Raw genomic sequence first — 21,943 nt, 5'->3', positions numbered from 1 at the left:
TAATATAAGAATGAAATATGAACAGCGCTCGTTTCGTAAATTACCCCCTCAAATTAGCGGCGTGATGTCATTTCCTGGCAGGGGCGGAAAATATCGGGCTATTCTCTTTAGTGTTTGCCCTGTCCACATACACACTCTACCTCTCCCCTGTGTTTTCATACTAAACCAGTCCAGAACCCCCCTTAAATTGGACAAAAGGCGAGCACACACTACGTTTTAATATCGTACCTCATGGAGTAAATCACAACCTGGAGCGAAACGCACCGAGGTGAGGTTTGTTCAGGCTGAGATGCGCGAGCTGCTAGTGTGTTAGCGCGAGCCATTCATATTGATCTCAGTGGATATTATTACACACGCTGTCATAACGGCCTTTTCCACCAAAAATGCTCGTATAATATTACATTTTAAGGGCTTATTTGTCTGTGACCTGTTTGTTTTATGTATATAGTGCATGCATGCTTGTATATCTGACTCAGATACTTTGCAAGGGTAGGAGTCTTCGGTGTTTTTTTGGGGTTTTTTGACAGCTGATATTTATTCTTCTGTTTATATCACCGGTTTGTGTGTGTTTAAATCAGATATGTTCACAATCATAAATTACCCATATTAAACCATGTATACTAAAGTGTAATAGACATAGGGTTATTTTATAGGCTAATTAGGATCAGCTTTCAATCCATATTACATTGATTGAGGCGCGTGCGAATGTTTGCGTAGTGAGTGTTATAATTAGTTTACTTTAAGTGGGATTGCCTATTAATGCTATATCATGCATGTTTTAAGGTTTTGCCCACAACTTTTGCACTGCCGATGTCTTTGTTCTTGTGCTATTGATTAGGTTTCCTGGAATAGTCTCTTTTTATTACAGCTTGCATTAAATCGATATTTATGTATTGTAATTAATATTAGCCTACTTATTATCCTTTTCATTATCTTCAGCTCAATAAGCTCCAGACTCCATTTAAACAATGTCTTGTATATACTTTAATTATTAGGTGTGTATCAATTTTATTTTGTAAACTTTATACTTTAACAATATTAAAGTTTAAGAATATCCCATTCGTTTACATCTTTGGAATATTAGACTATGCTTAATTGTGATTGGTCTTTTATTTTATTGTATGTGTGTGTATATATATATATATATATATATATATATATATATATATATATATATATTATTATTCATTAGGCAAAAACAGTCTTTCTGGCTTTCTTTGTTTTAGAAAAATGAATAGAAAAACTTTGAAATGGTTGAAATTGTGTTTTATAGAGAAAGAGCCCCATTTCGGGATCACCCAAAAATGAAAATTCTCATCATTTACTCACCTTCATGACATCTCAGATGTGTGTGACTTTTTCTCCAGGACACAAAGATTTTTGAAGAGTATTTCATCTCTGTAGGTCTACTGGGTGGGCAAGTGAATGGTGATAAAGTCAGCAAAAAATTAATCCATAAAACTCCAGTGGTTTAATCAATGTCTTCTGAATGATTCAGTTGGTTTTAGATGAGAACAGATCAAAATATAACTAATTTTTTTTACTGTACATCTTGCCATTGCAGTCTCTAGGCGCGATCATGATTTCAAGTTTGTTTACACTTCCTAGTGCTTTACTTTTCCCGAGATCTAGATGTAGCCGTAGGAAGTGTAATTGAGCTCGAAATCATAATTGCCAAGGAAACTGCTGTCAAGATTAACGGTGAAAAGGGAGGTACATTTTGGTCTGTTCTCACCCAAAACCAACTGGATCGCTACAGAAGACATTGATTAAACCACTGGAGTCTGATGGATTATGTTTATGCTGAATTTATATGCTTTTTGTCTGGTCATCATTCACTTGGATTGTGTGGAATTACAGAGCTGAGATATTCTTCTAAAAATCTTCCTTTGTGTTCTGCAGATGAAAGGAAGTCCTACACGTATTAGATGTCTTGAGTGTAAGTAAATGATGAGAGAATTTTCTTTTTTGGGTGAACTAACCCTTTTAAGTAATGCTCGCCCGATATGGGGTTTTCAATGGCTGATGAACACCGATATCTAGAGAGCAGGATAGCCAATATAAATGCTGATAAACATAATACAATTTAACGACAGCAAATCAAATGTAAAAATATCTAAAGTGAAACAAACACTTATTTAATGGAAAATTTCCTCAAATTTGCATAAGCATGAAAAGAAAGCCTTAAAAACAGAGTGTTCACTATCCGTTGACAATTAGATTTTGAAGATTGACACATGAGAAAGTTAACAAATTTTAATCGGCCAAGACAGCATGGGTATAGGCGGATGCTGATAATCACGAAATGGCCAATCATCGGCTGATTAATTGGCCTGGCTGATATATCGATCACTAGTTTTAAACCACTCCATTTGTAGACACGTTTTGTTTGTTGAAATATAATGTTCATCAAGTAATACTTTGATTTTCTATAGACGCCTTTATGTGCTGAAGCGTACCTTAAACGTTTTTTGCTGTCCTGCAAACACTGATATTCCATTCTGGAAATGCAAATATTGTTGGTTAAGTAACTAGGCGTACTCTTATTTATAATAACAAATCAAGTTTCTCTTTTTACTTTTTTTTTCTCTCTGCAGAAAGAGCTTTGCAGCCGTTCTTCATTCTACATACCCACACTGTCTCTCTGCCTTTCTCACACACACGCACAACTCTTCTTAGTAAAGATCTTTCCCTACCTGGCTGCAAAGCTTATAACTGGTCATTCAATCAAGCTATCATCCTCTTAGCCAATCAGAATGTCGCAGCTTCAGTTCCAGGCATCTGGCAACACTGCACCCAATGTTGCCCCTATACAGCTGGCCCCGCCCCAACCAGGGTTCAGTATTCCCTGTGCCACTGCTTCATTACCCTCAGAGAGTGCGAGTCACCCGCTACGAAGCTCCGCCCTACCTTCTGCTTCTGTCACGCCCTTCTGCAACCCTACAGGTGGGTAAAAACTGCAAAAACAGCAGAGAAAATACAAAAAAGTCTACAGATTCCATTTGGGCCATAACTGTAGAGTTGTTAAATGTTTCCTTATTGATTTAATCTTTTAATGTTGTGTTCAAGTATCTAACATGGCAAACCCTAAAGAGAAGACCCCAATGTGTTTGGTGAATGAGTTAGCCCGTTACAATAAGATCCAACCTGAATACAAGCTACTCAGTGAACAAGGACCAGCCCACTCCAAGGTAACAATCAGTTATTAACTCAGAAGTATATACACAAACACTTCCCGGTTTCTTATGGTCTCTCCCGGTCACAGATTTTCTCAGTGCGGTTAACTCTGGGGGAGCAGCACTGGGATGCAGAGGGGACCAGTATTAAAAAAGCCCAACACACGGCAGCATCATGTGCTCTCGCCCAAACGATTCTGCCAAAACCCAGTCACAGAAGCCCCCGCCACCTTGGCAAGAACCCTGGTGGGATCTACAAGGGCTCAGAGTGTATGTCCAATTGCATATTTTTCCTTGTCTGCTTTAATGGAATAGTTCTGAAAAATGTTCTGTCATCCTCTACTCCCCCTCATGTTGTTTGAAACCTGTGAAGTTATTTATTTTCTGTCAAATAGAAAAGGAAATAATTTACAGAATATTTCAAATTCAAAAAGATATGTCAAGCTCCAAAAAAATGACCAAAACTTTTTTTTGCGGGTGCCCGTGCCACCCCCTGGCAATGCCGGCAAGATGCCGCCCAGTCCGCTAGTGAGTACATACGATATGTTTTCTGTATAGATTTTCAGTTCATAAAGACTTAAATTTCAGTCTGTCACATAATGCTTTAGTTGCATAGATGATGACAATATTTTCATTTTTGGGTGAACTATTCCTTTAAAATGCCAAATGCAAGAATGCTTTTAACTTATTTCAACCTTATTTATACATATTTTGGTTCATTTATTTGTCTATTATGCAGTGTAGTGCATTCTGTTTCTGTGTAGGTTGAGCCTCATCAATTTTAGCGGAGCAAGCTGCTGTTTGACGTGCTTCTCTCTCATGCAGATGGCGTAACCCACACTGTGGAGCTTAATGCACTTTGTATGAAGCTGGGCAAGAAGCCTATCTATAAACCTATAGATGCCTACCAGGGGATGAGACCAGCGTTCAACTACAACATCAGAGCGCCAGGCCCTTATGCACGCTCTATGCAGCAGTATGCATTCCATATTTCTGTATATTCCTTCTTTATCTTATGTATTAAAGGAATATTCCAGGTTCAATACAATTTAAGCTCAACCAACAGCATTTCTGGCATAAAGTTGATTACCACAAAAAATTATTTCGACTCCTTTAAAAAATGCAAAAACTGAGGTTACAGTGAGGCACTTTACAATGGAAGTGAATGTGGCCATTTTTTTTTTTTTGTAGGGTTTAAAGGCGTAAATGTAAAGCTTCAAATTTTATAAATGCACCTGCATTTTTCTGTTAAAACTTGTGTATTTTTTGAGCTGTAAAGTTGTTTAAATTGTTTTAGGGTTTGTTGACATTTACATCTTCATTACAACGAGGTTGGAAAATTGGCTATAACTTTACACAGAAAAGTTAATTAGTGATTTAATCACACAAAAATCATGTTAATATGCATATCATTTACATCTTGGTCTATACCTTTTAAAAAGGTGAGTATTTTAATGTTTACGGATTGGCCCCATTCACTTCCATTGTAAGTGACTGTAACCCATATTTGTGCTTTTTTAATTTTTTTAAGAAATCAAAATGAATTTTTGTGGTAATCAATATTATGCCCCAAATGCTGTTGATTTAGCTTAACTTATATTAAACCCAAAACATTCCTTTTAATCATGCATCATTTTCAATATTTTGGCAGATCTGGGTAGCGATATTAAGTACTGATATTATTTACAATATTATAAATCTATGCACTTTTACCTAGTTCACACTACCAGAGCTAGAATTTTACATCCTCCAAGTATCAAAACATATTAAAGGGCAGGAGAAAATATGGACAAGTTAATATGGATAAGTTTTGTTATTTGTGCTTTTGAAACCTGGCACAGAAAGAGTTATGTTGTAAATTGGTAAATAAATGGCTGATTTTACCTGCTTCTAATATCAGCCTGAACAGACAGATGACAATTCAAAAAATGCAAACTTGTCTATAGGGATGATTTTGCAGCAAACTTTAATATACTATCTATACAAGGCAAGATTTATCAAATTGTAGTATAAAGTTTACTTCCGTTAAAATTGCCAATGCATAATGATGTCTTGATCCTTCTGATCAGTTATTACTACCCATTTCCCCCGGTGGGGCCTGTACTGTATCATATGGAGCTGTCTATCGGTGGACAACAGTTCCATGGCAAGGGCTGCACTCAACAGGCAGCCAAACACGACGCTGCTGCTAAAGCTATCAAATATCTACAGAAAGAGCCAATACTGCAGCAACTAGCAGAGGTAAGATGTCATATTTGTTACACAATGACTGTGCTGATTCAGTGTCGTCAAATGAAATTGATCTTATGGGGTTGTCATGTAGTAACTATAAGTGATGTGAATTTACTAAAAATACAATATGTCGTCTCTGAAGATGAAAGAAGAGCCGATAGAAGAAAACCTCAACAAATCAGAGATCAGCCAAGTTTTCGAGATTGCACTGAAACGCAACATGCCTGTGAATTTCGAGGTATGTCGTTGTGAATCCCATCCAATTGGTAGACTGAAAATGTAAATATTTCAATAAGTTCAGGTTCTTCTGAAGAGCTTTCATGCACTTTTTAATTTGAAAACTGCAGAACTGGTCTGTACAGTAAATCCAATGATCATGAATATAGAACATCTCAAGATAATATATTTTGGGCCAGCAATTTTCTAGAAGAACAATTTGTTCCCATCTCATAACTCTCCATCCTCATCCCTCAGGTGCAAAAAGAAGCGGGACCTCCTCACATGAAGAGGTTTGTGGTGAGAGTGTCAGTCGGTGAGTTTTCAGGGGAGGGTGAGGGCAAAAGCAAGAAGATTGCCAAGAAGCTAGCTGCCATCGCTGTGCTGGAGGCGCTTCGGAAACTACCGCAACTACCTGTCACTGACAAAATGCCTTTACGCATTAAAAAGAAAAGCAAGTCCATCATTAAGGTAGAAGATGAATTAGATTGTAGGATTACTTTTATACCCTGCTCTTCCTGCATACATTTTCATTTAGATTAGGATTTTATACCATAATAACCACAAAATTATTTTTATTACTAAAGATTTAGTTTTCCTGTATCACTATGGTTTCACTACAAATAACATAGCTAAAGTATAGTTACTGTAATAAAACCAAGATAAATGTATTGCAAGGCAAACTGAGGGCACAAGGGAACGTGAAATATTGCGCGGGAACATAAACTATTGTGAAGGAAAGCAAAGCTTATTGTTAGGGAAAGCAAACTATTGCGAGGGAACGCAAACTATTGCAAGATCATGCAAAACTTATTCCGAAAGAACGCAAAACTTTTTCCAAGGGAATGCAAACTTATTGCGAGGGACTGCAAACTATTGCAAGGGAACTCAAACTTAATGCGAGGGACTGCAAACTATTGCAAGGGAACTCAAACTTAATGCGAGGGACTGCAAACTATTTCAAAGGAATGCAAACTTAATGCGAGGGAATGCAAAACTTTTTCAGAAAAAAATACCCGCCCTGTCCTGTAAGGACCTCTGTAATTTTTGTACCATGTGACAAAAGTAATGAATACTTCCCATATTTTCTCTACAGCATGAAGTTATAATGCTAGAACTTACTTTTGTAGTTAAATTGTAGTTTGAAGTTTTAATGTAAACATTTTTGTTTAAAGCTCTGTAGGTTTATGTATAAGGACATTTATTTCGGTTATTGGCCATACAAAAAAAATATTTACCTGCTATTGGAATCAGCCAGAAATTCTTTATCAGTGCAACCCTTTTTATGTGTATTGTCCTTTCCAATGCTTTGCAGCTGCAGACAAGTCCAGAGTATGGGCAGGGCATGAACCCCATCAGCAGACTCGCTCAGATCCAGCAGGCGAAGAAAGAAAAAGAGCCTGAGTACACCTTAGTGACAGAGAGAGGACTGCCCCGACGCAGAGAGTTTGTCATGCAGGTACTCTATCAGAGAAGAATGCCGACACAGAGTTTTCATAATAGCGTAGAGAATATTTAGTGATGATGGCATATTCTCATTTTCATCATTTTCTTCTGGACTTTGCTAAATGTCTTTTTTTTTTGGTCAAAATTATAATTTGTAATGCTGCTGGAAAGGTAATTTGTCCCCGTCACACACTTCGCTTTCACATTCTCTCTCTGTCTCCATTTCTTAGGTGTCTGTTGCAGGGCAAAGTGCTGAGGGAATGGGCCCTAGTAAAAAAGTGGCCAAGCGAAATGCAGCCGAGAAGATGCTGGAGCTTCTGGGCTTCAAAGTGCCTCAGCCACAACCACACAAACCATCTTTAAAAACTGACGAAAAGGTGAACATTTGCTGATGCATTTTGTTGACCATTTAATTTGCATTGTAAACAAATGGGTGAAGATAGTTTTTAAAAATTTATATTTTACTTTATATATTCAGAATCAAATAAGGCTTACACCCAGATGCATACTTGCCAGAAAAGCTTTACTGAAGTATCTAAAACCCTGTTTACGCCTGGTATTAGCATTAGTCTCTTTGCTGTTCACAAAGGAACGCTAAACACAGGTGTAAATGGGGTCCAAAATGTTTTGTGAGATGATCAATGATACAGAGTTCAGAGTTAGTCTTCAAACACGTGACAACATTTGTTGATACATCGCAGACAAAAGTGAATTATATAAAAAATTATACCCAAGTATACCCCCACTGTTTATAAATAAAGTACTTTTCATTTGTCTTTGTAAAGCCACCTGCTAAAAAACCTGGAGATGGACGAAAAGTAACCTTTTTTGAACCAGGCTCTGCGGAGAAGGCTGGTCTTGGTAGGACCAGTTGTTTTTTAACAACTGTCATATATCCTATTAAACTTCACATGAAGATTTTCGTGTTTCCATTCATGTTTTAATTTTCCATCTCTTTGCAGTCAATAAGGAGGAAGACTTCCGACTCCCCTTCTTCAGCCATCAACAGCTCCCTGCTGGCATTTTACCCATGGTGCCTGAGGTGGCACAGGCAGTGGGAGCCAACCATGGACCTCATGCCAAAGACTTCAGTCGCCCTGCTGCCCCAAACCCGGCCAAGGCCACAGTCACCGCAATGATTGCCAATGAGCTGCTTTACGCTGGTACATCCCCAACAGCAGAGGGTATACTGAAGACCAAAACCAGCCTGGCACACAAACCCAACGGACCCCTTACCAGACCATCCGAGCAGCTCAGCTACCTGGCATCTGTACAGGGCTTACAGGTACTAAATATAACAAAAATGTTATTTATTGTTTTATTTTTTATTATTATTAACATCTGATATAGTTACAAATTCATATATTGCAATTGTAATTACATTTTTCACTGAGCATTATTTGTAGCGCACTGTCTGTCATGCAGATGTTGTGGAGTCTGGTAGCAGATCTATTTGCTTTAATTATATACATGTTTGATATTATAGATCTGCTTTTGGTGTCTGTTGGATTTATATATTGTTTGCACAATAGTTTTTTTGTTATTCAATTGTAGAGTACAGGGTGGAGAATCTATAACCCAACTCTGACCCTACCCCTACTTGATGCCATGCAATCATGTAGAGCTTTCCTCATACATATGAATGAGTCTTCCCCTGCCATCCTGCATATCGGAAATCTGTTCACACGGAAGCCAAAATAAGGATATAAAAAATAATCTTTAAGATTCTCATTATTTGTGTATTTTCTTTGTCTGCTCCCTTTCCCCTTTGACATGTTAACAAGATCGACCAGTGGTTGTCTTGCGATTGACCTGTGATTTATTTATATATTTATTTGCAACGCAGTTACCAATATTTGGGGCATTTTCAAAACCATGATTTCTTGGGTTTTGTAATTAACTAGCTATGTTTATTATTCAAAAGATTGTCAAAATGATGACTGTTGTATTGACAGAGGTGGGACAGGTCAAATTTACCATTTTAAGGGAAGCATACAGACTTTTTGATGTGTTGAAAACTAGCTTCTTGTCACACTAGGTAAATTTTATGCTAGATGATTTAACATGTCTAATAGCCTACCATAAGTGTATCTAACATATAGTAAATCTCACAACAACAACAAAGAGTTTTGTGCTTATTTATGCTTTAAAAAAATCCTCTGTCACAAAAGCATACACAATTTTACCGTTTTCATGGAATGTGCCAAATTCATGCATTCTGCCTCCTTATAAAGTTAAAGAGCAGGATCACAGTAGCTCATCCAGTGTGTGTCTTTTATTACAGGTTGAATACAAAGACTTTCCTAAAAACAACAAGAACGAGTTTGTGTCTCTGATAAACTGCTCCTCTCAGCCTCCTCTCATCAGCCATGGCATCGGCAAAGATGTGGAGTCCTGCCATGACATGGTGAGCCGTCCTCAAACCGGTGTTATTTTGTTTTTGTTTAAAATAAATTACTTTTATTCATTTGGCAGACGCTTTTATCCAAAGTGACTTACAAAAGAGGAAAACATAAGCGAATCATCTTAAGGACATCTTAGTGACTGGTTAAGTGCTCATGGAAAAGATGTGTTTTTAAGTCTTTTTTTTTTAAGACAGAGTGAGTCAGCTTCACGGATGGAGTTGGGAAGGTCATTCCACCAACGTGGTATGATGAAACTGAAAGTCCGGGAAAGTGTTTTGGTGCCTCTTTGTGTTGGTACAACATTCTTAGCTGACCGCAGGCTTCTGGTGGGCATGTAGTTCTGCAGAAATTATTTTAGGTATGCTGGAGCAGACCCAGTGACTGTTTTGTATGCCAGCATCATAGCCTTGAATTTAATACGTGCATCAACCGGCAGCAAGTGTAGAGAGACAAAGAGAGGTGTAACGTGTAATGACAAGTAGAGTTGTGTGTTATCAGTGTTACAGTGGTAAGAGAAAGCATGTGACTCAATGATGGGTCCCAGTGATGTTGTGTATATAGAGAAGAGAAGTGGCCCAAGCACTGATACCTGAGGTACCTAAGTAAGTAACTGATGTGGCTTGGATATCTCACCTCTCCAGGCTACCTTGAAGGACCTACCTGAGAGATAGGAGTTAAACCAGTCAAGCACAGTTACTGTGCTGCCCAGAGTAGAGAGGTTGGAGAGTAGGATCTGATGGTTGACTGATTTGATTGAAAACTGCCCTTTCATGTGTTTTTGCCATGAATAGGATGAGACAGACTGGTCTGTAGTGTTCTATCTGTGTGGGGTTAAGTGCAGGTTTTTTCAGCAGCGGGGTTACTCGAGCCTGCTTAAATGTAGTGGGAAAAGTGCCTGCAAGTAGAGATGTTTTAATTATGTGTGTGAGTCTAGGTAAGATGGATGGAGAGATGGCCTGGAGAAGGTGAGAAGAAATGGGGTCAAGGGAACAAGTGGTGGGTTGGTTGCAGAGGAGTTTAGAGACCTCAGGTTCAGTCAGAGGAGAACACATAAAGACAGAAGAGTTGCATACAGGAGACATGTGTTTGACAGCGTGTGGTGCTGTGAATGTATTGCTGATAGTTGTAACCTTATTAGTCAAATTAAGATATCTGCTGTCAGTGATGTGTCAGGAGAGGGATGGCAGATAAGGGTGTTGAATGTTCTAAACAAGCTACGAGTGTCTGTGGTGCTGTTGATCTTGGTCTGGTAATAGGAGGTTTTTGCAGCTTTAACATTATCTGAGAAAGTTGCAAGCAGAAGCTGATACCTGCTGGACCTTTAGATTTCTGCCATCTCCTCTCAGCTGCACTGAGGTCAGTTTGATGTTCACAAAGGACATCAGATAGCCAGGGACTGGGTGGTGTAGTACGTGCTGGCCTATAGGAGAGAGGACAGATGTTGTCTAGACAGGATGTTAAAGTAGAGCTAAGTGTGTCTGTGGCAGTGTTTACATCAAGCGTGGAAAATACTTTTATTGTGGGAAGAGAGGAAGAGACATCAGTGGAAATGCGAGAGGGTGAAAGGGAACTGTGGTTACGGCAAAAGGAAACCCAAAGGTGTAGTCCGTTTTAATGTAGATGGGAGAGTCATGTTGAATTGAACAAAGTAGTGATCAGAGACATGTAAACGTGTATCAAGAATATTTGAGGTGGTACAGTTAAGTGTAAAAATGAGGTCCAGCTGGTTGAGTTGTGATCTGTGAGTTGCTGTGGTGTTTAGTCTTTCCAAGTCAAATGAGGCGGTACCATGGTACAGTACAGGGCTGCGTCTGAAACCAAAGCTAGCTGTCTTGTTGCATCGCTGCACTATCACTCAATGACACAACACACAGCATTCGTGTACGAAGGTACCTCCAGAAACTGGTTTCGGACAGGATACTGAGGCAGCATAATGCCACATCATTGCTAGGATACCAGCAACTGATTATCACCATTTTGTGACCACTATATTATTATCACCATAACACGTCTGCTTCATTGTGGTTCGGTTAAACTGAATGGTCTAATAATCTAGAACAAAATCAGGAGAGATTTGACGATAACCAAGTGTATATTTAAAAACTACAAAACAACTTTCTCGCTAGAAATGGAATCAAAAGTTGGAAAAAGTGAATAAAATCATTTATACACACATTGGCCATCAACTGCCTCTTCGGCAGCCATTTTTTTTCTTCAGTTCAACCGCTGTGGATGAGCATGCACCAGATTGTGGGATTTCATAGACTGCAAAGGATACAGCTATGCTGCCTTCAAAAATCTATCAGATGAAGGTATCTCAGTTGACAGGATGTGGATTTGGACGTGCCTTGGTCTCTTCCTACCTCCGTATACAGCCCCCAGAGGCAGCATTTTCCTGGTTTCGGATGCAGCCATGGTATGAGATAGGGATGTAGATGGTTAACTGATTAATCAGTATCCGTCAATTATCAATTTCTTTGACCAATGCTATCTGTTAAAAAAATATAATTGCTTACAATTTACAACAAATAAAAGCTAAATTAATGGGCATGAGAGCACAATAATGCATAAACCACTGTCTTTTAATCTGTTAAAAGTAGAGCTGTAAAAATGTATGCATGTGATTTAATTAAAGTTTAATCCGTTCATTTTTCTTAAACATTGTTAACGCATTTACCATTAATACAGCATAAACCAGCATAAACACTAGTTGGAAGGGTGAAAACTTTGCGATTTGTCCACCTGGAGTCATTACACTGACGCACCACAAACACGCAACAACAGGTACAAATTATGGGGAAAGGAGCTCTTAACTCTAATTGTTGTACATAACAAGCCCAGATGGGTCTTGAAGGTGCATTTTAAATACCACAGAAGTACGCCAAGTCCTAACTATCACCAAAAACGCAGAATTTGATATTTTTGTATGCAAGTGCTTTTCATGTGGAGTTCTGGAAATACTGTGAGAATCATGTGTTTTGATTTCTCCAGTGCATTCAACACCATTCAGCCTTCATTGCACAGAACTAAGATGGAGAAAGATGGATTGAATTTTAGCTTGGCTACCTGGATAATTGACTACCTCACAACAGACCCCAGTATGTTAGGCTTCAGGACTGTGTCTCTGATGTGGTGAAGTGTTTTACAGAAGTCCCACAAGGAACGGATCTAGCCCCTTTCCAGTTTACACTCTATAAATCTTTTCAGTACAACCCTTGTAGCTGTCATCTATCTTCTAGCTGAAATTTTCAAATGACACAGCAGTTGTTGGGTGTATCTTTGAGGGTGAATATAGGGGTCTGATCAAGAAAGTTGTGGACTGGTACCAGCTGAACTGCCTCCAGCTTAATGCAAGACTAAAGAAATTGTATCTGAAGACACAAGAAACGGTGCCTGTAAACATCCAGGGGGTGGACATTGAGATTGTGAAATCATACAAATACCTTATAAATAATAAACTGGACTGGTCTGATAACACAGACTATTTGTACAAGAAGGGTCAAAGTCATATCCACTTCCTGAGACTATTGAGATCCTTTGGTATGTGTCCGGTATTGCTAAAGACTTTTTATGATACTGTGATGGCATCTGTCATTTTGTATGCTTTGGTATTGTTGGGCTGTATTTTGGAGGCTTAATAAATTGATCAGGAAGTCTAGTTCTGTCCTGGGGTGTCCTCTGCCCTTCATAGATGAATTAGGACAGAAAAGGTTGGTCAAGAAGTTGTCCTCCTATCATAAACAATAACTCCCACCCCCATCAATCACGCAGCTTAAAAGAGCATTATAGAAAGTCTTCTGTCACTTTGATTTGATCAACTATATTGATCTCCAAAAGGGGAAATTCACACATTAGAGCAGCACATCCTAAGTGATTAAAAATATAAAAAGAACAAAACCAACCAAATATTGCACCAACCTAAGCACTATACCATAAAAGCATTGCACAACAGTCAAGCCAATCATGTGTTATATTGATTATACAGTCTTGTGGAAGACAAACTGAAAGAATTAGTCTCCACATAGGTTGCACATTCATTGCAATGGGCATTAAATCTCTTAAACTCTCATTCTGCACAATATTAATCAGCTGCACACTGTGGCTACTTTTGTTACAACAATCGTGAAGAGTGTAGAGTTTGGGAAACTTTTAATGTAACTTGAATTGGTGCTATTTTAGTGCATTTCTATCTTTATACTGTGGAAGGCTTTGTTTGGAAAATGTATTATATATTGATTTGTTGTCATTCCTAAAAATGCATTTTGATAGGAAAAGTAGTAAAATCACGATTTAAATAATGAATCGACTGACAGAACTAGTTAAGAGAGATCAAAGTGTACAGATGAAAAGACCAGGAAGATGGATCTGATGCAAATTGTGTGATGCAACATTACATCTCAGAAGTCAGAGTTTCATGCGGTATCATATTAAAACAACTACAAGCCTTGATACTGAGAATATAGGCCTAGATAAAAAGATATGACCTATTTACAAGATACTTAAAAGAATAACCATGGTACTTTTGTATATTTTTTACTAAAATGCCTTTATATTTCTGGTCAGGCTGCTCTGAACATCCTGAAGCTCCTGTCAGAACTTGACCAACAGTCCAATGAGCGCACGGCCAATGGACCATTGTCAGGGTATGTTGAAGGGAGAGAGGGCCATTACCACTTTTTTTTACAAAAAACAATAGCATTGCAACATTAAAACTATGTTGAAATATCTACAATTGTACAATAATTGTTTTATGTCATCTATTTACGTCAGAACAGGTGCAGCAAACAAGACCAAGAGGGGGACGCATTATTAAAACCGGCTAACTCAAGCACCATCGGAAAGACTCTGGACAGCACAGCGTAGAATTTACTATTTGATTGGTCTTTTTATCTACAAAACACTAGAGAAAAGTCACAAGCAGAGTTCTAATCAGCTTCTCACAAGGGCCTTGGATATATTCTAAACTATTCTAAACTCGCATTTAAACAAGGTTGAGAGATTTTACTCCTTGATGTTGTTTAATTGTACACATGCAGTAATCGATTTATTTAATATGCTAAGGCTTTGAAAAAGTTGCCCCATCATATCCAGTGAAGTGGTGGTTTTGTTTTTGTTGTTGAATCGTAAAATGATACTCGTGACGAATTGAGTAGAGAGACTTTTTCTTTGTTGTTCCAAGTGCAGGAAGTCATGTTTTCATTGCCATGATTTTTTTATTTTTTTTTATTTCGTCTCTCTTTTTTTTAATTGTTGTATTATAGGAACCCAGTGAGTTGGGTTGTTGTGTTGGCGCTGTTGTGAAGTGCAGTTTAAAACCCCATTGAAGGATATGATGAAGCTTTCAAACACATCTCTGCTATGGTGGTTTTTCTTCAGTGCTTTTTGAGTTACACTGATGACTATAACACACGAAACACAACAACAACGAAAAAAATTCATTGACATTTTTATGTAGGCTTGGGAAAATGTTTTTGTTACTTCAGTGTAGAGTGTGTGTGTGGTAATATCTATGTGTGTGAGAGAGAGTGAGGGAGTGAATGTATGTTTCAAGCATGATAGTCTTGACAGTTAAACTGTTGCTCCTCCTCCTCTGTGTTGACCACACCTACTTTCTGCCAGTTGCATCTTCTTTTCCTTATGAAATACCAGTAAAAATGATGTGCCTCTTGCACAAAAAACACATTGTCTGTGTGTTTGTGGGTTTATAAATTATACTAGATTTGCATTTCATGGAGGAAATACCAGTGCTTACAAGGCAGGAAAAGGAGCTTAGGTTTAAGGCTTTGTTTCTGGTGAGCGAAATGGTACATCAGAGCCGCTTTGCTGTTGCCATTATCATGACAATCTAGAATTAAATGATTTCAAATCTTATTGAAACACTGTTTTCTAGCATTGACAGATTTTTGAATAATCTGATTGTTGGTAGTTATCAAATAGCAAATTGGTGTGCATGCAGATTTCGTTGGGCGATTTGTTTTTTTTTTTTGTTTTTTTTTTATCTTTTAAAAAAAAATATTCTAATGTCTAGCACCCCTAGGTCTGATTACAAAACTAACATCACATTGTTAAAGAAAAATGTCCCATTTCTTTAGTTTAATTACTATTATTGGACGATTTAATTAATAATGGCTAACAATTGACAATGATGACTGATAAATCAATAACAACCCTAATGTCCTCTCTTGAGCACCACCCACTCAATACAATAAAATGTGCATGCTGACTTGAAAATTTGAAAAAGAAAAGTAGAAATACAATTAAAAAATGAACTTTACAACTTGACATTCTGTCCCTAGGTTTCTAATTATTTAATATATTTATTTTATTAATAAATTATTATTTTATTTATTTAGCTTGCCTGAAGATTGCAGTGAAAATAGAATGCCAAATTATCAATTGCATTTTAGTTTTCTTTTATTTATTTATATATATATATATATATAAAATAATTACATTTTTAATTATGGCACCTACTTTGTAGGCATTTAGTAGAAATTAAATGGGTCATGGGATTTTTTTGTTTTTGGTTCATTTAAATTTGAAAGGTTTAGCACTTCATAACCTTGTAACCACTTCAATAAACACAAAGCACTTTATTAGGAACACTATGCGTAATAAAGGGCCCAAAGTGGTCTTCTGCTGTTGTAGCCCATCCACCTCATGGTCCGACGTATTGTGCATTCTGAGAGGCTATTCTGTTCACTAAAATTGTACAGAGTGGTTATTTGAGTTACAATAGCCTTTCTGTCTGCTCGAAACAATCTTGCCCTTCTCCATTGACCTCTCTCATCAACAAGGCATTTCCATAGGCAGAATGTCGCTCACTGGATGTTTTTTTATTTTTTATTTTGGCACTAAATAATCACATGAATAAGTAGGTGTATAGGTCTTTCTAATAAAGTGTGAGGTGAGTGAGTGTGTATTTGAAAGTAACGTAAAACTTAAGCTTATGCGTTTAAATGTGGGCAAATGAACTAGTACAACAGACTATGCATTTAAATGTAATGGAAGCTACTTCCAAAATGTATCAATCATATCAAAATCATTTTCCCATAAGTTTCATTAGGATTCTTGACTAGTTATACAGTTCTTTATTAGTAATTTGAAGTGCAGACATTAATTGGATACATGATTCATGACACATGTTTGGATATACATGTATTTTATTATTGAAACAGATAACATGACTGTTGATTTGCTCTATCCAGTTCTAATCCAACATCTTAAAATCCGCATTTCAGCCCATGAACCATTTCAGTGGTTGATGAATGGCTCACACATGGGTAATTAACCTGCCTGAAAAACAGATCGCAGTTGGACTGGAACAGGAGTAAAAGTTATTTTTATACTCATTTCATCTCAAGCAGTTATTTCCCAATATCTCCATAATACAAACTGCATAATATTAAACAGAGTAGTTCACATATTAATTGAGCTGTGGCAGTCCAAATTAGTCCATATCTGTACAGTCTCTCCATCCAGGGTTGAGTTAATTTAGATGGTTTGTGAACTACCCCTTAATTGTAATGTTTAAGCAGCTTTTATGGCACCATTGTCTGCTCTTTTCTTACTCATGGTCTCGATGAATGGATACATGCACTTATCTGAACCCATGAAGCGATATGTTACCACGTTGGATTCCCATGGAAACAGTCTGCAAAGACAGGATGAGATTGTTTAGATAATCAGATTGTAAAATCTGAAAAATGAAATGATCCTTTGTGTCATAATGATCTGTTTTGCTCTTTGTTGACATCTGAGCATCATACCTATAACCTTCTAAACACCTCGAACCACAAGCTATGTTTGGAAAAGCACACTACCATAAAGAATGCAGCATGCAGTATGTGATACTGTGTACAATATGCAAAATGTCTGTATGCATGAAATGCCAAGATGGCATACTACATTTGCCTAAATGTGCAGTAATTAGAGTAGCAATGTTCGGAATACTGTAGCATACTAAAATACTGAATAGAATACCTGGATTACCTGCTACATTTTCTGAAAGTGTAGTATAGAACAAAGTACGCAATACAGTGCACTCAACTTGACCTATTCTTATTGTTACATATAAACTATAAGTAATTTGATTAAAATACAAAATCATTGAGACTTAAAGTCATGTTTGTTGATATTTGATTGTACTCACGCTCTAGCCAGGAAGGGCAGATAGGTAAGTCTGGGGATGCATACTAGTGGCTGGTCTATGAGAATGGCATTCATTGCCTGCTGTACACAGTAGAGGGGCTCTAGTGGAGGCAGTATCAGTTCAACCTCCTCCCTATAGGGGGAGACAAGGCAATACAATGAAGCAGTAATACAGTAGGGATTTGCCTTACAATTAACAATCTTAATACATTACTTAAAACTTAAAATTGTAATCTTAAATGTAATACATTGAGAAAAGGTTGGGTAAAGGTTAAAAATATTTAGGTTATATATAACAAAAGAAAATACCTAATCCTGCAGCCTTCAAACATGCCAGTGTCCACGACATAAGGACAAACAAGAGTGGTCTTCACTCCATCAACATCCTCTTCTGTCAGCAGTTCATGAGCCAGAGACTCGTGGAAGCCCACAGCAGCAAACTTGCTGGCACAGTAGTCCTAACACGCGCACAAACACAGACATCAACACATTAAAGGAATATTCCGGGTTCAATACAAGTGAAGCTCAATTGACAGCATTTGTGGCATAATTTTGATTACCACAATAATTAATTTCGACTTGTTCCTCCTTTTCTTTTTAAAAAGCAAAAATCAGGGTTACAGTGAGGCACTTTACAATGGATGTGAATGGGGCCAATCCTTTAACATTTAAATACTCACTGTAACAAAAGTATAGACTTAAAAAAATATGTATGTTAACAACATGATTTTAGTGTGATAAAATCACTTGCTAACCTTTCCTGTGCAAATATATATCCAATTTTACAGTTGTGCTGCCATGATGACCTAACATCTTTACAGCTCACATAGTAAGCCAGGGTTTTAACAGAAGAATTAATGTTAGTCCTTTTCTAAAACTATAAGCTTCACATTTCTGCCTTTAAACCTTCCAAAATTTCCCATTCAAAACCATTGTAAGTGATTAGCTGTAACCTAGATTTTGCTGCTGCTTTTTTTTCCCTCTCTTCAAAGAACTGTTTGGTGGTTATTAACATTATGCCAAACATGCTGTTGATTGAGCTTAACTTGTATTAAATCTGGAAAATTCCTTTATCATATGAAAACATGGAATAAACATACATTTTTAAAACTGGAAAAATTTTGATTGTTTTTTAAAAAAAAGGCTCTCTTTAACTCTCTGTATCTCATTCCATTTCTAATGTACAGTATGTAGTGTTTCATACTTGTTCTGTCCATCTTACCTCTACATAGGCTGTGCTGAAGAGTCCAAGGACACTGGCTATTGTGATGATATGACCATGGTTATTGGCCTTCATCTGGGGCAGGAATGCCTTAACAGTCTACAGAAAAAAAGCAGTTTGCTTTAAGTATAGTTAAAACTATTATTTAAAGATAAAGTGTGTGATTTTACCTTAAGATACTTTCTCCTATCCCAGCTTAATATAAAGAAATAAATATATTTAAGCCATTCATTGGTTAATTCCCCCTGAAAAGTAACAGTGTGGCTCTGTGAAGCTATAAAAACATTGCTCTGTTAGTTTGAGCATCCCAACCAGCCAAACACAGCAACATTGGCTCAACAATTAATGCAAGTTTGGGGTGGGACTATCATTTTGGAATCCTGTCTGAAATAAGTTTTGCAATTCCATTTGGTGGCACAGAAATTACACACATTACCTTTAAAGAACAAGATCTTAAGTGACCAAATTTACTAGCATTTTCAATCATTTTCTTTAAGGCACTTTCTAAATGCACCATGCCAAATATTATATTTTTTGGACATGTACCATGCTATTTTTTTAAGTACCTTGTAGTACCATGTAGATACTGTATTATGGTACATGAATATGGTATTATACAGTACAATGCAGTTCCAGAATCTCAACTTGTAAAGCATGGGTCTTTCTTTACAAGTCATTTTCATTTCTAGAGAACACACATACTGAAAAAATGTATATCTTGAATGCACTGTAAAGTGTCTGCCAAATGAATAAATGTAAAAGCAAAGTACCTAAATAATGCCATGCATTATTGTCGGCTATTACAAGATTGCTCCACTTTGTACATGGTCACAGTTACCTCAGAGAAGGGTTGAACATAAGGCTAAAGGGATAAATATCAGGGAAGACTGTTTACAAGTCCACATCATGCGTTCTTTGCATCTCAAGCTCTCAGCAGTTTATTTGACAAACACGAATGTGCATGAAGTACAATATGTTCACGTGGCATATAAAGTGAAAAAAAAAAAAAAGAAATACAGTAATGAGAACGACCAATTCTTCATTGTCATAAAAATGTCAGAATTATATTTTAATGCAAATTATATGTATTTTTTTATTTGCATTTTATTTGACCTTGAAATGTTTTAATAAGATTCACTGTCAAGCCATTTATCTCTTGTCATCTTGAGTCTTAAGTTGTCTTGTCTCTGAGCAAAGCCTCTTACACTATATTGTTATATTTTACACCTATGGTTCCCATATGACCATCCATCCTTTCATACCACACTTACAATCTTACCCAGAAGAGGGCATGGCAGTTGACTTTTAGGGTTCTCTCCACCATGGTATCGGGGCAGTCCAGGATCCTCTCACCTGCCACCACCCCAGCATTGTTCACTAGGTAGGTCACATCTCTTCCCACATCCTTCCGCACCTGGTCAGCTGTGCTGTACACCATTTCTCGGTTCGTCACATCCACCGTATACACATATGCCTTGCCCCCTTGTTCCTTCACCAGCTTGGCTGTCTCCTCATTAGTTTCTCCATTGATGTCCCACAGCACAACCTCAGCACCACATTTAGTGAACTCCAGGGCAAACAGACGACCCAGTGCCCCTCCGGAGCCTGTTATTAGTACCAACTCACCATCTATGGGCTTAGTACGTGGTCTCAACACTATCCGCAGACAGGAACGCAGGATGAAGTATACAATGTCTAACATCATCATCTGTAAATCCATTAGAAAGATCATGGTAAATGGTGTAAATGTGTGCTTGTATGGGAGAATGAGTGAGACAGCCAAGCTGGTTGCCCTGGGTCTGTACTAGCCATTTCATTCCCTAAGATGCTGTTTAAGTACTCCCTCTCTCAGGATTAACTGAAAATACCCTTGCCTGAGCCATTAATAAAATTACTTTTGTTATGAGAATGCTGCAATACAATTGCTAACACACTGAAAAAACTTAAGCAGCTCTACAGAAAATACTGAAGCAGTACATTTGAAATCAAGTTAATACATTTATATTTGAGATGAGAACATAATTATATTGCATAATGTCCAGGTGATTTCAACACAGTCATCAAAATGTAATGTGAGCACATTGCTATAAAATGTTCAAATGGATTCAGACTTCTAATGGATTTTCGCTCAATGCAATTTTTACTGCTTGCTCAATTAACTTATTGAAAATGAGCCATTGCAACACAATTCATCATCATTTGGTCTCAACTTAATTTCATTGTTCACAATCTATCTATATTTACTTAACCAATTGTGTTGAGACTATGTGAATAATAAAGTGTTGCATTAATGTATTGTTAAAATCGGGAAGGGAATTTCCAGTTACCAACATGCTTTGCACAGGACTGGATTGGGAGAGTACATTTTTAAGTAAAATTAAGTGTTACTTTTAATGTATTTCTACACAAAATTAAACAAGTAGGAGACATATTAGTGTTTCATGTTCTGTTGGTATTTTGAAGAGTTTTTGTTACGTGGAATTGTTTTGGAGGTTACCATTGTAGAGAAGAATGGAGCTAACATTTTGGTCGAGGTTGGGTACATTACATCTGATAAATCAGTGTGTATTGCTGTTAACTCTTAGCAGCAGCATACTTGTTATACAGTACAAAACATTTACACCGATAAGCCAAAACATTGTGACAACTCAAGTGAAATGAATAACGTAGATCATCTCCTAACAAGGCCACATGTTAAGGTCTGGGTAGATTAGATGGTAAGCGAACAATTAGTTCTCGTAGTCATTATGTTGAATGCAGGAGAAATGGGCAGGAGTAAAGACTTGAGCAACTTTGACTAGGGCCAAATTGTTATGGCCAAACGACTGGATCAGAACCAACCAAAGGTGTACTGTGGCACAGGTCACAGAAAAATTGTAATAATGGAGATGGGAGGAATGTATCACAACACACAGTGCATCACACTCTGCTATGTAAAGGTCAGAGTGCATGTGATGACCCCTGTTCACCATCGAAAGCACCTATGGGTATGCAAGCATCAAAACCGGACCTTGAAGCAGTGGAAGAAGGTCACCTGGTCCGATGAGTCCCTTTTTTTTTTTTTTACATAACATGGATTCCTGTGTAGCCTATGT

At 37.4% G+C, this 21,943-nt stretch overlaps 2 protein-coding genes across 3 annotated transcripts; one reads left to right on the top strand and one right to left on the bottom strand.

The window, feature by feature from the left end:
* The first annotated feature begins 99 nt into the window (after positions 1–99).
* LOC127646906 (double-stranded RNA-binding protein Staufen homolog 1-like) lies at positions 100–15,157 on the top strand. 2 transcript variants are annotated; one of them, XM_052130888.1, is made up of 15 exons: positions 100–268; positions 2,598–2,946; positions 3,070–3,191; positions 3,266–3,446; positions 4,002–4,152; positions 5,246–5,417; positions 5,551–5,646; positions 5,883–6,095; positions 6,940–7,083; positions 7,301–7,447; positions 7,856–7,931; positions 8,033–8,355; positions 9,355–9,477; positions 14,039–14,118; positions 14,246–15,157. In XM_052130888.1, exons 2-15 carry the CDS (start codon positions 2,757–2,759, stop codon positions 14,286–14,288), a joined length of 2,061 nt encoding a protein of 686 aa, XP_051986848.1. In that variant the 5' UTR covers positions 100–268; positions 2,598–2,756; the 3' UTR covers positions 14,289–15,157. The 2 variants fall into 2 exon arrangements, with proteins under 2 accessions (XP_051986848.1, XP_051986846.1); XM_052130886.1 differs by having other exon boundaries at positions 101–268; positions 14,251–15,157.
* A 1,359-nt stretch (positions 15,158–16,516) lies between these two features.
* Positions 16,517–21,182, bottom strand: LOC127646917 (retinol dehydrogenase 10-A-like). Its single transcript, XM_052130900.1, has 5 exons — positions 20,128–21,182; positions 18,849–18,947; positions 17,936–18,084; positions 17,628–17,759; positions 16,517–17,129 (listed from the first exon to the last, which is right to left on the bottom strand). The coding sequence occupies exons 1-5, from the start codon at positions 20,578–20,580 to the stop codon at positions 17,006–17,008; spliced, it is 957 nt and encodes a 318-aa protein (XP_051986860.1). The 5' UTR covers positions 20,581–21,182; the 3' UTR covers positions 16,517–17,005.
* Positions 21,183–21,943: the final 761 nt, after the last annotated feature.

This window comes from Xyrauchen texanus, chromosome 7 (assembly GCF_025860055.1).
Source record: "Xyrauchen texanus isolate HMW12.3.18 chromosome 7, RBS_HiC_50CHRs, whole genome shotgun sequence".
In the NCBI taxonomy this organism is placed as follows: Eukaryota; Metazoa; Chordata; class Actinopteri; order Cypriniformes; family Catostomidae; genus Xyrauchen; species Xyrauchen texanus.
This window is presented reverse-complemented; position numbering and strand designations above follow the sequence as displayed.